The 18428-nt window shown below is 47.7% G+C and overlaps 1 protein-coding gene across 3 annotated transcripts; it reads right to left on the bottom strand.

Moving 5' to 3' along the window:
- Nucleotides 1–915: 915 nt before the first annotated feature.
- On the bottom strand, nucleotides 916–17276 carry LOC144932917 (potassium voltage-gated channel subfamily A member 3-like). Of its 3 annotated transcripts, XM_078857314.1 has the most exons (5): nucleotides 17033–17276; nucleotides 10371–10534; nucleotides 5335–5400; nucleotides 4287–4310; nucleotides 916–2889 (listed from the first exon to the last, which is right to left on the bottom strand). In XM_078857314.1, the coding sequence occupies exon 5, from the start codon at nucleotides 2848–2850 to the stop codon at nucleotides 1387–1389; it is 1464 nt and encodes a 487-aa protein (XP_078713440.1). In that variant the 5' UTR covers nucleotides 2851–2889; nucleotides 4287–4310; nucleotides 5335–5400; nucleotides 10371–10534; nucleotides 17033–17276; the 3' UTR covers nucleotides 916–1386. The 3 variants fall into 3 exon arrangements, with proteins under 3 accessions (XP_078713440.1, XP_078713442.1, XP_078713441.1); XM_078857316.1 differs by lacking the exon at nucleotides 5335–5400; XM_078857315.1 differs by lacking the exon at nucleotides 10371–10534.
- Nucleotides 17277–18428: the final 1152 nt, after the last annotated feature.

Below are 18428 nucleotides of genomic sequence, written 5' to 3'. Positions count from 1 at the left end.
ATGTATATTGTAATTTTGGAACCAATGTGCATGCTCCCTTGTATGACCTTTATGGTTGACCTTTTTTAAAGGTGGTGGGGGGGGGGGAAATGTGGGTGGGGGGAGGGATCAGTAATCCAGGCGAGGTGGAAGAGCAGGGAGGGAAAATACGTGATATCTTGTGTCTACACGGTCATCATCATCGTCACGTCGTTGTCAGTGTGCCATCTGTCGGGCCAGAGGTGGCAGAGCCATAAACTCATGACAAGCCCCACTACCCTTTTTGTCAGGAGCACCACGTGCGTGCTTCGGTCCTGACTACTAAACGTTGAAGCACGCAATCCGTGCCAAACGTAAAGGGCAATATTCACACTACCGCAGGCAGCGGTCGCCCTCCGTTGAGGGAGCGCCATTTAACCACTGACCTCCCATGCTGGGAAAGAAGTGAGGTTACCCACACACTGCCCCGCTGCAGTCAATGCATGGAGTTAATCTGAACGAAGTGAAAACATATCAACAGACACCCACGAGCCATGAGCAAAACAACCAACCGAAACATGACAATCGCGATTTGTAGATATTCTGAGTGCGTGTGTGATGTTACGTGACAGCACTTCACCAGGGCTTTGAAAGTTGCAGTCCCACGATCAGTCTCTTTCGTGGTTAACGACTTAATTCGCAAATTAAGTTGTTTATGGTCACATGTACTGCATGGAAATGATTGAAAGCCAAACTATGGTGGAGTATGAGGACCGGGGTGGTAAAAGCTCCTCTGTAAACTGCAATAAATTGTAACCGGTGATACTCATACATCGGCAAGTGTAAATTCATTTGCGAGCAATGGCGATGGAGACTTTAAAAACAAAAATTAAGCGCTGTTGAGATTCTACCAAAGAAGCAGGATCTAGCATGCGAAAACCATGAAGTTTGCTGGTAATGGGATGAGAATGAAAACTTTAAAGTTTTTAAAGATCATGGAATAGTTTTTGTATTCGAGTTATTAAAGCGCAAATGAGGCCTTGACTTATCTTTCAAATTCTCAAGTAAAAAAGCACTGATGAATGTGGGCTGGCGCACTTGCACACAATGGAGTGTTTACAAACGTCCCCAAGGAACATCTGTCCGTATACACAGCTCCGTCCGTTGAAATCATGTGATCGCAGATGAAGTGTCTTCCACAAGCTTGTGCACAATAACGGCCGCGGCCTGTTTTCAACGTCACGGTTAAAGCGAATGTGGAAAGGCGGCCATCTTGTTGCAGACAGCGTAAATGTGGCATCGAAATTAATAAGGGACCAACGGGGACGTTAAGAGTCCTGTTGAACACAATGATACACGACTGACAAGTCGCAGCATTAAATTAACTCAAAAACAGCAACCTTAAATTCGCGCTAACAACATGATCGTTCACACGTCGGTGGGCTGGCACTTATGTTCATAGCTGTTGGCCACGTACGTGTGTGTGTGCGTGTTGTCGCCTTTGCTCACGGAGTGGCAGCTCACGGAGCCGGGCGTGTGCACCGGTGTGCTTGGCGCGCTCTTCTTCAGCGACTCATTCGAGGGGTAATTAACTGCGGAGTTTTTCGGCGACTGCGCCACGTTGGAGTGCGAGTCGTCAACGTCGGTCTCGCGGTGGTAGAAGTAGTTGAAGTTGGACACGATGACGGGCACGGGCAGCGCGATGGTGAGCACGCCGGCGATGGCGCACAGCGACCCCACCACCTTGCCGCCCACCGTCACGGGCACCGTGTCGCCGTAGCCAACCGTCGTCATGGTGACCACGGCCCACCAGAACGCGTGCGGGATGCTCGTGAAGTACGTCGTGGGCTCGTCCACCTCGGCGAAGTAGGCGGCGCTCGAGAAGAGGATGACGCCGATGAAGAGGAAGAAGATGAGCAGCCCCAGCTCACGCATGCTCGCCTTGAGCGTCTGGCCCAGGATCTGGAGGCCTTTGGAATGGCGAGACAGCTTGAAGATCCGGAAGACGCGCACCAGGCGGATGACGCGCAGGATGGCGAGCGACATGGTCTGCTGACCGTTGCCCTGCTGCTCGGCCAGCTCCATTCCGAGCGTGATGAAGTACGGCATGATGGCCACCACGTCAATGCTGTTCATGATGTTGCGGAAGAATGCGGGTTTGCTCGGGCTGGCCAAAAACCGTGCTAAGAGCTCAAAGGAAAACCACACGATGCATACCGTCTCTACGAGGAAAAATGGGTCAGCTGCGAAGCTGGCCTTTGGTACACTTTCCATAGTGCTATTGGTCTCTAACTCATCGTCACCGTCCTGCCGAAACTGTGGCAGCGTTTCCAGACAGAAGATGATAATCGAGACCAAGATCACGACAACGGAGACAATCGCAACTACGCGAGCCGCACTTGAGCTCTCAGGGTACTCGAAGAGCAGCCAGACCTGGCGTTTTAGCTCCGACTCGGGCAGCGGCCTCTCCTCCTCGCGGATGTAGCCCTCATCCTCGCGGAAGCGCTGGATCGTCTCCTCGCCCAGCTCGAAGAAGCGGATCTCCTCGGAAAACAGGTCGAAGGGGATGTTGGCGGGCCTGCGCAGCCGCCCGCCCGACTGGTAGTAGTAGAGGATGGCGTCGAAGCTGGGCCGGTTGCGGTCGAAGAAGTACTCGTTGCGCAGGGGGTCGAAGTGCTGGGCGCGTCGCGCGGGGTCGCCCAGCAGGGTGTCGGGGAACTGGGCGAGCGTCCGCGCGCACGTCTCGAACTTCATGCCGGCCACGTTGATGACCACGCGCTCGTTGCCATCTCCAAGCTGAGCGCGCTGCGCGTAGTTGCCGTGCGTCTGGCTGTAGATCGCCGTCGTGCTGCCGTGCACGGCCGTCCCGTCGTTGCCGCCAGCGACCGTCATAGCAGGAAAGGGGGCGGGGGGGCGGGTTGGAGCCTAAGTCTGGAGAGTTGGTTGAGCAGGGAGGGAGGGAGGGACGGAGGGGAAGGAGAGGGGTCGGATTTGGAAGCAGTCGGTACACGTACATTGTGTCGGCGAATCGTTGACAAGGACGGCACGGCGGCGACGTCAGCAGCAATAACAGCAAGGGCAACGACTGCAGCAATGTCAACAGCAGCACATGCACCAACATCAGCCAATGGAAACAACAGCAGCGGTGGCAACACTGCGCACCTCCGATTAGCACGGTTGCTGCTACGTACGACGCGAAAGAAGTTCAACATACATGCATACATACAACACAAATAAAGCAAAAGCAAGGACCACCACCACCGCCATGTCAGAATACAAAATCATATGTTGCATTAAAACAAACATCAGCGGTGATGCACATGGCCATGACAAAATAGGGAGCAGTGGAGTACATGCTCCCCCAAAGTTGAGATGCAATGCAACCTCAAATAATAGCTTTCAAGGGCTTCCTTTATGTGAATTTATATTATATCGCATGATGCACAATTGGTAAGTTTGAGACAATTTCAGAAACAAAATTCAGAGATTGTATTTGTACATTCCTGGTAAACATTGAACATTAGTCAACGTTTGCATGTTTTTTTATGGGTTATTGCAAACTTTACGATAATTTGGAAAAAATGTAATTGTTTGGCATATGTTTACACCTCAAATGAAAGCTCCATTGCCTTTGCTATGGACACATGTGGATTTCCAGCCCCTGAATTAGGACTAGGAGAGACTTTATTTGGCACATTCATTGAGCATATCAATGTTTAATTGAGCATGTAAGCATTTACAATAGTTACAATGGTAACTAGGCTGTCTAAATCATCTACACCACGAATAAAATTTGCACAAGCATAATTTTCTGATTGCCGATTTTTTTATTTAAATTTGACCAGGTAAAATTTTACCAGGTAAAGCCCATTGAGCTATATGGCTATTTTTCAAGAAGTGGCCTGGCCACAAATAATTGTTCAACGAAGTGGCTCTTCACGTGGAAATTTATAACAGCCAAATACTCAAAACGTGTGTTTTTAAATGTGGAGTGAAAAACCAGAGTACCCGGAGAAAAATCCACCCGACCACGGGGAGAGGGAATACGCAAACTCCACATATACAGGCGTCTGGGTCGGGAACAAAACCACGACCTCCTGCATACCAGGTGAGGGGATTTAACATCTTGTTTAAAAACATCTTCGAAAATTCTATATGTTGAGTTTTCATAAAAAGTGGGAAACCCAGTAAACCTTTGGCACAACGTTCGCACCAGCGTCTACTGGGAAAGGTTATCTTCAACAATTCCGAGGCTTTTTTGAGACTGGGGCCCCCAGTGGCCATTTCCCTTCTCCCCGCTCAACAATTTCAAAATGGACGCCACCCACCTGGTGATGTCGCCACAGCAACAACTGCAACATCAAAACACAAGTGGGCAGCAAATAAGAGGCGAGTTAGTTAACACAACAAAAACAACGTGCATTCGTGCATTTTGTGAAGTACAATTCCCTAGGACAAAATTATCTGGTACAGGGTGATCCACTTATAGACACCTCACTCAAATAATAGGGAGACCTCGCATTGAAAATTTTAAACTCAAAGTCTCTACAGGAGTACAGTCTTAAATCTTTCAACTTCTCCTGAGTCTCTGTCTCTCGGGTCTCACTCGCACTGTGCTCAGAGGAAGGGCCATTACCCCAAAACGTCGCCCAATGTTTTTTTTCCCTTTTCAAGGCGACAGTGTTCTTAAACTATACAATTTTTTTTATTTTACCAGGTAAGGCCCACTGAGCTATATAGCTCTTTTTCAGAAGTGACCTGGCCACAAATGATAGCTCAACAAAGTGGCTTATCATGTAGAGATGTATTGCAGCCAAATACTCGAAACGCATGTTTAGAAATGTGAAGGAGAAATCCGGAGGGCATGGAGAGAAATCCACGCGACCAAAAGGGAGAACATGCAAACTCCAAATGTACAGGCGTCAGGGTCGGGATTGAACCCACAACCTCCTGTATACCAGGCGAGGTAGTTACCATCTCGCCACCATGGTGCCCTCAACACATCCGTTATTGATAAATGTGTTTAAAAAAAATTCTGTGCTAATGTACCACTGCCAATGCTGCTTCACGAAACAAATTAGCTTACTCCTGATAATGGTTACGTAACATAGCCCGTGTGATGTTCTTTCAGCATGGAACCATGTGGTAATCTGCAGTCATTAAGTCATATCAGTGGGGTATCTATAAGTGGATACAAGTGTGTGTGTATAAACATATAAATATGCGTGTCCTGTAGAGTATGAAGGGCAGCCAAAACGTACAAATATATATTTTGAAATGCTGAACTTGGACCCATTGTTATTCCTTACAGTATGAACACATTATAGGTGTTAGACTTGGGCACCTTAACAAGATGTAAATAAGCAAATAACTCACGTTTTGTCAACTCGCAGTTTGAGTTCAGTGGCTGTTTCCTTGGCGTTGCATTTGAGCCACCAGCACCTAGAGACATGCACGGCAGCATTTGAAAAAAAAAAATGCCTCCTGCTAACACAAGGTCTGTAGTCGTGAATACTAAATTATCACTAATCAAGACGTTTATTGAGCTCCATATGCGAGGTATTTGAGTTCGTAACTGAATATATTTACCCAAAGCCTCAAAACTTGTTTTTAACGTCAGCCCTGCATTTGAATGTTTGTACAGCCCTTTGTATATCCACCGCTGGGTGGATAAAGGCCTCGGTCTAGTTGTGTCTGTCATGAGGTGGTTGTTAAACCATACTTCACCACGTTGTTAAGCACGGGTTTGGTGAAGGAAAACCCCGTGGCTGTGAGTTGAAAGTAAACTGCCCTAACCACTGCACCACCGCACCCATCTGGTATGTGTGACCAATTCCTAAATGAGTATTTTGCATGTGGGAGGACACCAAAGTGCTGAGAGAACTCCCCTATAAACGATGGGGATACCACTCGTGACTGCAAGGATCAATACTCTTTGGTTTTTTCGGTTAAGTCATGTAGGTAAAACATATAAAATAAATTAAAATTAATTTGATCTGTTTTCATTTTAATTTATTTTATATTTTTTACCTACGTGACTTAACCGAAAAAACCAAAGAGTATAACACTCAATATTGGCGCACGCAGATCGGATACTCATTTTGTGTACCGCCATCTCCTACCCACTTTACGCCCCCGCCGGCTGTCAGTCTGCTCACGATGACCTTTGTCTGATCTACCAAACCCACCTCGAGAAGGGATGCCTTTGCCAGAACAACCGTCCAATTGTAACACAGCACAGTGAGCGGCGCACAGACGTGTGGGATGAACTTAGTGAAAGCACGTGGGAATTAATTATTTCTTCGTAAAAAAAAGACTAGGATCTGTTTCGCCGTGGAAACATAAAACAACAAGTCGGGTCCAGCAGCCGGGGATTTCTGGACCAAACCGATTGTGGTTTTCTGAGTTTTATCATCACCTCTTAGGTTTTTTTCGGTAAAGTCACGTAGGTAAAAAATAATAGAAATAAAATAATAATAAATAAAAATAAATCAATTAAATCACAGTGATTTAATTGATTTATTTCATTTATTATTACATTTATTTTATTTCTATTTATTTTTTACCTACGTGACTTTACCGAAAAAACCTAAGAGTATGAATCCTTGCAGTCACGAACGCTTCAAATCTAGAATTTATCATCACCGTTGACGACGAAAAATACTGTTCAAGCACTATTCCATCTGAAGGGACAATTCAACACGAAAAAAAATGTGTGCAGCCCAAAGCTAAATTATCTACACACACACAAATAAGTGAATTAAACACCAAAACATGTCAGCATCCCAGCATCCTCCGCATGCCAATATGCACAACAACCTCGTGATGGCCACCAGCTCAAATAAGCTTACGCAGTGCATTTTCATTTATTTAGGCAGCAGAAGGATAACAAGGCAACTATGAATCGCTTTCATACCAATTGGGCCTCATCAGCACAGCATAGCCATTATCGTCAACTTTTGCCGTATTTCTTTTCTGGCTGCTGGAACTGCCTTCTCGGTGACAGCTTGCATTTGTTTTTGTTGCTGCCCTCAGGATGTGCTGAATTTGTCACCACAGAGACCGCTCCCTTGGCCACGTACACCAGCCGTAGGCCCCATTGTTTCCTCCCAGAAGTACTCCATCAGGCCTTGGCCAAAAAAAGACAAAGATCCCCCGTATAGCCTTGAGCAGACTGTTGGGGTAAGTGTTGTTAGCGAGCACCTATGAAGGCCGGCACGGCACACAAGGGAGTGGATGGCCAACACCACGCACGGCCACCTTTATCTCCCCAGTGGTGACGTTTACACACCACACCAGGTCCTCATTCCTGGCTGAGTCGACCTAGGCGAAACCCATGACCGGTTTCGATCTCACTGGTCTTGGCCGTGAGCGGGGAATCAAACTCGGGTCGCCGGGTTCGTAGCATAGCACGACAACCCGCTACACTGCTGCTCCCCACGAACATCCCAAAGTAATATCCTCATGAATAAGTCTTGAGACTCAGCAATGGCATCATATTTGCTGCTATGTTTTTATTCGTACGGTATGTCGAGCCCCCTGTCAACCCACTGCTGGATGAAGGCCTCCCACAAACCACATCGGGCCTCGGGGCTTATGTCACTTTACTTCACGCTTGTCAGAGCATGGGTTGGTGCAGGGGATATTGGGTGGCGGGAGAGGTCCAGTTCGGATGTCACTCGCCACCGATGTTGGCCCTGTCCAGGAATAATACTCAGCTCGCTGAGTGTTCAATAGGGTGGTCCAGATGTCAGGTGACCCCCAATTAACTGGCCCCTAAGATTTCCCCCCTCCCTTTGCATATTCAATTTATGTTTAAATAAAGCTTACTTGAACAATATGTTTTTTTAGAAAATTAAATGGGGGGTCACAAGACATCTGGACCACCCTGCACTGTACATGTCGACTGCAACCGAGTGACTGATGTAGATTCCAAAAGATGTTCTAGAGAGGCCAGAAAGCTTACATTTTACACAAAAACAATGGAGTATACGATTATAACTTACAACATCTGAAAACCATAAACTTACCCATTCGGCAAGGTCAACCTAAAGTTATAAACTGCTTTGTCTCGCGCTAAACACTTACAAATATACGATCCCTATCATCTGTGAACAAAAGTAATTTGCCTCATGTGGAGTGAGATGCTAAAATATGGTCAAGCTCGAAACCAATTACAGCCCATGGTTGATAAAACAACAACAACAACAACCACGTAGTGTATATTACGTGATTTAATTAATTTTCCTTTTTTACCTACGTGACTTTACCGAAAAAACCAGTCACGAAAACCTCAAATCTAGAATTAGTGTATATTGTTGAAATTAACATACTTTATTTAAAAGTAAACGCAGCAAACATTGTCATAACCTATGTTTAAATGCCATCTCCCTTGGACGCACGTACACGTAGCCGACACGTCTGCAAAACTGCACAATTTCTTGAAGGCTCAACCACAGGACACGTGCCGAGCTTGGCAGTCCCTCCCTCCAGCAGCCCCACCCACTTTCAATAGCCACATCCACTCAACAACTAGCCCGGCCACCATTGTGAACAGGCCCTCTCTCAATGGAACTTGCCTCCAGCCCCTTGGCTCCGCCTACTCCTGCCAACCCCGCCCACCACTCGGGTAGCCCCCACCCATTGCACATACTAATCACATACGAGTCAAGCATTAAGCCAGCGAAATAATAATCTTTCGCAAATGCTTTAGGGAACAGGAATTATAAAACCGTGACAGTCCTGGTCAAGCAGCGATGTTTAGTAACCTTTTTACATGTCTGCGACTGTGTTTGGACATTCAGTTGATCGTGAACTTGGCCTTCTACTCAGTAGTGATCTATCATATGCTGTAGTGACCTACCTTGTGACACAAAATAATGATTCGCGTTGTCGTGGAGAACATAAATAACAATATAAACAAGCAATGTCTTCTTCATACATCTGTCTCTACACATAAAAAAAAATATCAAAGTATTTCTTACACAACCCATCAGCTGCTCGGTCTTCTGGGAGTTCATAATTTCAGTAGCACTGATTTCAAGTCAAGCAAACTCTGGACCGGTTTAGACATACCGCGTCTCATAAGCAGACTCAGGATTGTTTGAACCAATGCTGGTGAGCTGCCGATCTTACAGCCAAGTACCCCCTCTTTACCGTACGTAGCATGTTGGTGCATGTAACATGTTGGTGCATGTAGCATGTTGGTGCATGTAACATGTTGGTGCATGTAACATGTTGGTGCATGTAACATGTTGGTGCATGTAACATGTTGGTGCATGTAACATGTTGGTGCATGTAACATGTTGGTGCATGTAACATGTTGGTGCATGGCGTTGCATTGATCTCTGATGGGAATGAGACCAGATTAAGGACAGAAGGTCGCCTCATAATTCAACTGAATACCGTTCAGGCGGCAGGACTGATAGAACGCAACTTCACTTAAAGCATAGCTTTATTTCGGAGTGCTAGACAAACACTACCCTTTCTTAGTTTAAATGTGAAATGTTTTTTGTTATGCTCTACTCCACATCACATTTAATTTCTCTGACTTCTCTGCCACAATAATATTGAGCAGTTAAGTTCCTTTGATTGAGGTGGTGGTGATTGGGCCCAGGGATGCTCTGCTGGGTGGACAGGGCCTTGTTCTCACACAAGCCTACCTTTACCACAATGCAACATGCCATCACGTGTTATAATTTTACTATTGATATAAATAACGTTGTTTTATACTCTTTGATTATTCAAGGGTTTGACTTGTACTCAATAACTATTAAGTAACTATTCATATGCCTCTTTTTAGAAAAGGTAAGCAGAAGTGTTGTTATTATATACATTATTTTTAGGTCACAATGTTATTGCCAAATTTATTGGGGATTTGTTTACCAGCTATGTCATTACCTATGACATTCAAATTATAATACATATTTCCCTAACTTTGTCCACAACAAAACTCTAACCTTAAGCCTAGTAGATTACTGGAGTTGTTCGTGAGCACCTATGAAGATCAACGCCATGCACAATGCGGTGGTGTGGCCAGCACCATGCCCGACAACCCTTGCTTCCAGTGTTGATGTCAACACACTGCACCAGCTCCTCATTTTACGGCTGAGTCAACCTCGAGGAGGCTGAGAACCGCTTCAGATAACACACGCCACAGATGTTAGCCATGGCTGGGAATCGAGCTCAGGTGGTTGGGTTTGTACTGAAGTGCGCCAAACATTGTACCACCGCTCCCTGCTACATATATGAAACTTTTTTCGCACTCTACGTAGCCAACCGTGCTAATCAGAGGTGCGGGGGAAGAGACAACACACTCCACACAAAAAGCAGTTCTAAAGAAATTAGTTTTCAATCGAGATTTAAGGTCGCATAACTCCAGTGGCTTCTTAATGTCAGAAGAAAGAGCGTACCAGACGGTCGCAGAAGCGCATTTGAAAGCGCGCGATGCGGTGTCCGTCTTTGTTCGATGGCGATCCAAAAGCTGCTGCGAGGATGACCGGAGTTTGCGCGATGGTTTATGCTCCTCAGCAAGAAATGTATTCTTCATAAAATATGTAATGACGAGATCGGAGATCTATTCAGAAGAGACATTCAAGGGGCAGTCAATTAAGAAGTGAGATACTGTGTTGTGCAACAGAGAGGAAAGAGATATACGAGAGAGAAATGGTAGATATTTTTTTCAGACAAATAAATGAGATAAGGATGTAATAAGAACAACAATATGAGATCGAGCATTGTTCTTCATTGCAAGGCCCGCGGGCCACTGGCGGCCCCTGATGGCCTTTAGTGCGCCCCCCCCCCCGACAATACACAACATGTGAACACACTCCCCCCATCATCATCATCATCGTGCTGCTGTCAAACCCAACAATGGTGTTTCAAATGTGTGGCGGCCCTCACACACCGACGATGCCTCATCGGCTAAAGTGCCCCCCCCGCCCGCCCGCCCCTGATAATGAGTCAAGTAACGCCGAGATGGAGAGACGAAAAAGAGAAAACATCTTCCACGCGAACATCACTTTCACCACTGGTCGGCAGTAATCGCTGCACAGGGCCCACAACTGCCACTGCCACCACCACCACCACAGCGGCCGCAAACCGACCCAGCATCGCTGCTATGTAACGTTCACTGTTTTACGCGAGATGTTTTATGGGATAATTTAATTCATCGATTGAATCCCAAAAATGCCACGGTGGACCCGCGTTAGTGACGCTCGCGGATCGGATTAAATGCAGTTTTCTTTTTGCGGGAAAACATTGGACCGTCGGGCAGTCACACACACACACGCGTAGTTTGGACAGCTCCATCTGTAATTTGTCTAATTTACACATGGTGCATGCTTTACAGACCAACAACAGCCGCCGTCCACCACTTAGTGGCGGGGACGTCACCACGGCGCTTGTGCTAGGCTAGTTGCACTTTGAGGCCACGTGAAGTGTCGAAGGCCCGCTAACAGGTCACGGGGCAGACCCAGCAGGTGGCATGGCTTGTGGCTGACTGCGATGACCTTTGTCCTTTTGCTTTTGCTTCACAAAAGGACAAAGATCCCCCGTGCAGCCTTAGCAGACTGTTGGGGCAAGTTGCTGTTAGCGAGCACCTCTGAAAGCCGGCACGGTGCACATGGGTGGCCAGCACACACGCCCGCCCGTCTTTATCTCTCCAGTGTCGATGTGTACACACACCGCACCAGGTACTCATTTGAGGCTGGGTCGACCTAGGGGAGGTCCAGGACCGGTACAGATAATCGTCAATGGGTGTTGGCCGTGAGCGGGAATCGAACTCGGGTCGCTGGGTTCGTAAACGCACTACCGCTCCCTACAAGCTCTGTGCTTTACAGAGCAAAGATAAAGATCCTCCGTATAGGGATCACACACACACATGTGAGTGTAACACCCCCTGTTAGCCGTACTAACACGAGAGGTGAGCACTTGGTCCGGGTTAGCTGACATTTCTGGCTAGCTGCGAACACCTTGAAGAATCAATTTAACACACAACAACAACAAGCCAGCAACCCACGTAAACCATGGCTCAACATTTAAAACTCACAACGCAAATGAAAGCACCTGTAAATCCTTACAATCAAGTACAATGAGTAATTTTAAACATATCTACACTTATTTTGAATACATTTACCGGGCTGTTGCATCAACGGTTTCCGCGGCGTGCTGCGTGCACCACAAACCTGGCCACACGAGTTCAATTCCCGCCCACGATCAAGGAAAGTGGCGAATATCCGAACCGGTTCTGGGAACCTCTCCTCGGTCGTCTCGGCACCAACTTAGCTTCCTGGCGCAGTGTGTCAACACCGCCACTCGGGAGACAAAGGCGGACGGGCGTGTTGGTGGCCACCTAACCGCGACCCGTGTGTCGTGCCGGCCTTATTAGGTGCTCGCTAACAGCACTTGCCCCAAAGGTATGTTAAGGCTACACGGGCGATCTTTGATCCGATGCAGAATTATGTTTTACTGTGCGGCTAATTACGGACTCGAGGTACAGTGTCTGGCTAGGCACATATTGCTTTTCATTTTACAGCCCTCCAACCTGCTCTCTGTTGTATCACGTTGATCACGGTCTGCCTTCAATAACTGTCCTGGGTTTTCATTCTCTGATGTTTCCCACTCGTGTACCTCCGACAAATATTTTTGATGGTATTTAGCAGACCCTTTTGTACAAACATTTACAACGTAGGGTGTGTGTAGCCAATGCAATGCTCCATATTTGTTTTTTTGGTAAGACCACGTGGCCTAATCCAACATACACTGAAAACAACTAAATTAAATCACGACGTTTCGGGCGCAACACAAGCGTCCTTCTTCAGGTGGGGACAACGTAGGGAAAGCACAACCGCTTAAGTGTGTCTAAGAGATGGCTGTGACGAGGAATTATATAGTCGCGGGGGATGGATGGAGGGGGCAAGGTGAGTGTGTGGGCGGGCTGTGGACTGGGAGGCAAAGATGTGAGGAACGGGGAGGGCGTTGGGAGGCAACGCATGGAGCTCCAACTGAAGCTTTGTGATGCAGGGGGCGGAAGTAGAGCTAAGTTTCGATTTAAAGCTTTCGTGACTGCAGGGATTCATCTTCTTGGTTCTTAAAGTCACGTAGAAGGGAAAAAATAAATAAATAAATAAATAAATAGATGTATTATATTATATTTTTTCATAATGTTTTCTTTTCATTATTTTATTATTTTCCTTCTACGTTACTTTACCGAAAGAACCAAGAAGAAGAAAGCTAAGATTAAGCAGCCTTTTGTTAGGCTGCCGGGAGGGGGGGGCAAATTAGGAATGCGCAAGATGAACACTAACGTGCGGTAATGGTGATGGTTGTGTGTGAAGCTGGGGGTAACAGACTGGGAATAAGGATATGAGTATGACAATAAATCTAAACTGGCTGTCTAGCAGTTAAAGTTTAACTTGGTTAATTACATCCTTCCAATGATTGCTCAATTTGAATCCCTCATCTCGGTCTTTATTATGTTCATTTTCCCTGTAATTGATTTACAATGGTTGTCCTACGATGTTATCAGCAGATCGGAGATGGTTAATATTTTCCCATATATGTTTATGCCTTTATTATCCTCCTTTCTCATGTCAAGGTGAATTATTTTTGGTATATCATTTCCTGGCTCACTTGATTTGTATTCTGCTCCTTTCATTATTCACTCTCGGTGTAGTTATTCCATCCTTGCAAAAGGTTTTCATAAAAAAAGTGTTTATTTCGGCCTTGGTTTGTGAGAGATTTGATGACTGCATAATTTTCCAGTGAATTACATGCATTGTCGTAGTGTACAAAATCGAGGCATTGCACTGTACTTATTAAAGAATCTGGTAGAGAAAACGTTTATAATACCAGCTTTCGTTTGCGGTTCGTTTGCCTCTGAACAGTATGTTTTTTTTCTTTTCCAAATGATCTTTGTGAATAATTTCTGTACGCATGTTGATGCTAAATGTGGAGGGGAAACCCGGAGGACCCGGAGAAAAATCCACAGGGACCACAGAGAGAGAGAACATGCAAACTCCAGATATACAGTGGTCGGGATTGAACCCAGGACCTCCTGTATATCAGGCGGAGTAGTGAACACTCGCCACCGTGACGCTCAATATCCTAGCAGGAACCTAACAAAAAGAGTAATGAGACCCCGCGAGGCTTTCCTGGGGGACACAAACGTAATCATGTGATATTTTTTGGTTATTTCGGTAAAGTCACGTAGATAGAAAAATAATGAAAAAAATTTTGTGAATAAAAATGATACAAAAATAATAAAAACAAAAAAACACTAATGTAGATTGTAGCCTGGTTCTTAATCGGAGTGAGTGTACTAGCAGCCTATAATGTGGACTGTAGCCTGGTTATTAAGTTTGGTGAGTGTACAGGAAGTCTATAATGTAGACTGTAGCCTGGTTATTAAGCTGGGTGAGTGTACTGACAGTTTATAATGTAGACTGTAGCCTGGTTATTAAGCTGGGTGAGTGTACTGGAAATCTATAATGTGGACTGTAGCCTGGTTATTAAGTTTGGTGAGTGTACTGGCAGTCTATAATGTGGACTGTAGCCTGGTTATTAAGTTTGGTGAGTGTACTGGCAGTCTATAATGTAGACTGTAGCCTAGTTATTAAGCTGGGTGAGTGTACTGGCAGTCTATAATGTAGACTGTAGCCTGGTTCTTAACCTAATTTCTCATGGAATCTTTTTCGGAGGCGTACCCCCAACCTCCCCCAGGCCCCGCCCAGTGGAGACATTTTCCGGAGCTCAGCCTTAGGCTCCGGTTTCAATGAAGCCCTGTATACATTATGAGACGCACAATGCATTGTGTACTTTAGAACACACATATTTCGACGCCCAATGCCCCTGATCTCGTATTTTGTAAGCTAAGCAGGATTTTGACCCTGGTTAGATTTTGGATGGTACCTGGACCTGCGTGGTTGCCAGGAAATGGCAGTGCCAACAATGGATCTTTGCGTCCATCTGTGCGGTCCCTTTTCAGTGTTTCCGCCCTCGTATACGCGGGTTCTCTCCCAAAACACTCGTTCGTGGAGTTGGTCATACACATCCCAATGCGGGGCAGGCGCCTCTTGAAAGAGTGTCAGAGACTCAGTGAGGGTTTTCCCGGATACATAATGAGCACGACTGAGCACTGTGGCGTACGCATTGTGTGCCTGGCGTGATGCAGCTTACAAAGACAAATATTCCGCCGGCTTCGAAGCGCAGTGCGCTAACCACTACCCTCACCGCTCACACGCACATTGACAGCCCACGTGTATTTGTATGAGTACACCCCTGTCCACGTGTGTAACACTACACGTGTGTGGGGGGGGGTGACAACGGTTAGCGCACTGCGCTACGAAGCCGGCGATCCCCAGTTCGATCCCGTCCACAGAAGACAGCAGTGACGATTATCTGAACCGGTCCTGGGTCTCTCCCCTAGGTCGACTCAGCCAACGAGTAACTTGTGCGATGCGTAAATATCGCCGCTGGGGAGACAAAGGCGGCCGGGCGTGGTGCTGGCCACCCACACCCCCTCGTGTGCTGTGCCGGCCTTCATAGGTGCTCGCTAACAGCACTTGCCCCTACAGTCTGTGAAGGCTACACGGGTGACCGTTGTCTTTGTATTGTGACAATGGACATGCGCTAATAAACACACACACCTTGTATATACACCACATTATACACGCACATATAGAGTACATTAAGACAAAGCTCCCGCCGTGTAGCCTTTAACAGGCTATCGGGGCAAGTGCTGTTAGCGAGGACCTATGTGAAGGCCGGCACGGTGGCACACGTGGGGGGGGTGGGCAACACCACGCCCGGCCGCCTTTGTCTTCTCCGCCAGTGTTGATGTTTACACACCGCACCAGGTGCTCGTTTAAAGGCGACGAGACGCAGCACCGGTTCAGATATTCGCTCCTGGCATGGCAACGATGTGCAGCACAAACGCGTTGTTCCACTGCGGTGTAAATTGACAAGGCACCCTCTGGCACGTACATGATGATAACACGTGCACATGTAAATATGGTGTGCATTAAGACGCGCGTATTAGCGGAATATGTGGAATAGTCCTAAAAAAAAATTCAAAAGGCTGTATGGGAGGATGCACTGTATATGTAAATCACACGGAACGCACGAAGGCACCATTGATGCTGTTGGTGACGAGTCACAAAACATCTGAGCCATCCCACAGGGCCTCTCCAACGCACTGACCAGCGTGGTGAAGTATGGTTACGACAAAACACCCCCTCCTAAGTGACACACAACAGAGCGTGGAGAGAGGCTGGGGGAGGGGATTCGTTGATCCAGCAGTGGAATGGTAAATGGCGTTATATCTGTGTATATATAGACACAGTCTCGTGGTGCGTATCCTGTTACAAGAGGACTGTGCACATACATTGTATTGTACACACACACACAGGCGGTCGCTTGCTCGATATACGTTGGGTGGAATATGAAGGCATTGGCAAAAATCATCGTCACCATCAGCCATGGTCAGTCCACTGCTGGAAGAGGGCCTCCAAAACAAGACGCAGACGCCACCGATTTGCAAGGCTTGGCACATCGGCACATTATACAAAGACAAAGATCCCCCCCCGTATAGGCTTTTCTGGCTTTCGGGGCAAGTGCTGTTAGCGACGGTGCGGTCATAACCACGCCCGGCCGCCTTTGTCTCCCCAGTGCTGATTGTTGACGCACCAGGTATACCCATTTGAGGCTGAGTCAATCTATGGGAGGCCCAGTTTGCCGGCTTCGAATATCCGCCAGTGATGCACACATACACACGCTCATTGCGAAACGCGCGAAATTACGTCGCAAAGAATAACAATACTGCATTGGAAGTCTGGGCACATGTACCCTATACGGCGTATTTACAAATATAAAAAATACATCCATGATATAGTGTATGTGTGTATATATATAAGAATACGGCGTGTGTGTGTGTATAAGAGGTAGTAGGACAGCTACCGCATAGCAGCATCCCTGCTGTAAAAATGCGCACGAGAGGAGCTGCGCTTTTCCTCCTCCAACGCCACTCACCCCACTCACCCCACCCCACCCCCGGCTCCACGATCAGGAATCTCACCTCTCCGCGTCTTCTCCACGGCGAGCCTCTCGTCGCCTCGTCTTCACGGACGGCGAACGAATCTCCGTCTTACATTCATTCATTCAGGAATGCGCGCGCGTGATGGAAACACGCGCGTGTGGTGTGGGAGGGAGGGAGGCAGTTGGAGGGGTAACAGCAGCGGCAGCGGCGGCGGTGGTGGCGGCATCAGCTGCCTCCGCCTTCCTCATCCCTGATGAGCGAGGATGCGAGGATGCTCGCTCGCTCCCGCTATTGGCGCATGCGTGTCCGTGCGTGAGTGCGTGGCCAAGTGCGCGCGCGTGTGTGTGTGTGGGGGGAGCGGTGGTGTAGCGGGTTACTGTGTGTGTGTGTTACGGTGCGTGTGTGTGTCACAGTGCGTGTGTGGGGAGCGGTGGTGTAGCGGGTCACTGTGTGCGTGTGTGTCACAGTGTGTGTGTGTCACAGTGTGTGTGTCACAGTGTGTGTGTCACAGTCCGGCAAAACAACCCCCTACCTCCTCGCGGTGCCGGACGGGCAACACTGTCGTGGACAGTGCTCTGGGGGGAGGGCCAATGCCCATTGGCCTCTCCCCTCATGGCGTCTGTGACCACCACAGTGGCTAAACGGGGGCTCTAGACGGGTGCGAGGGGCTGGTAACCCCTCCACCTTTAATTTATTACCACGAAACTACGAATTAAACATAAATATGTAACAAATAAGCTTGTGCCGGAGGCCCCGGGGGGACAGGCGTCTATGTCGTCTCCTGGCCAAACCCCAATTGGCAGAGCCAGGAGATTGAATCTTCACTCTCGGGGCTTCTCCAGAAACAACGAAAAGCCACTACGGATGGCCACGTGGAATGTTCGAACGCTCACTGCGGAGGAGAGGCTGCCACTCCTTTGTCGGGAGCTGGACCGGTACCGCCTGGATCTCTGTGGCATTCAGGAGGTCCGGTGGACCGGTTCTGGCTCCTGCCACTATGAGGGGTGAACAGTCCTCTACTCGGGGCAGGAGACTGCCAAACAACAGGGTGTGGCTCTTATTCTGAACAAAAGAATGAAGGGGGCGTGGGAGCGTGGCAGTGAGGTGTGGGAAGCTGTAAGCCCCAAGATACTTTGGGCTCGCCTTCCCATCAACCGGAGGCAAAGAGTGGTGGTCGTGGTTACTTATGCCCCCACCGAAGACGAACATCCGTGGAGGGATGCAGGCAAAGCCGATGAGTCAGATGCCTTCTATGACCTCCTGTCACAGGTGCTGGCTAAAGTGGCCACTCGGGACAGAGTCATCTTGTTGGGTGACTTCAATGCCCGAGTTGGTCATGATGCTGGCACCTGGTCTGGAGTGACTGGAAGGCATGGGCCAGATCAGCTCAATAACAACGTTAGGAGGCTGCTAGATTTTTTTGTGCAGCTCATGG

The sequence above is a fragment of the Lampetra fluviatilis genome, chromosome 6 (assembly GCF_964198595.1).
Source record: "Lampetra fluviatilis chromosome 6, kcLamFluv1.1, whole genome shotgun sequence".
NCBI lineage: Eukaryota > Metazoa > Chordata > Hyperoartia > Petromyzontiformes > Petromyzontidae > Lampetra > Lampetra fluviatilis.
Note: the sequence above shows the minus strand (reverse complement) of the source record. Positions and strands in the feature narration are given on the sequence as shown.

Excerpts from the sequence above, each read along its gene's own strand:
- LOC144932917 (XM_078857314.1), bottom strand. The coding sequence starts at position 2,850 with ATGACGGTCGCTGGCGGCAACGACGGGACGGCCGTGCACGGCAGCACG.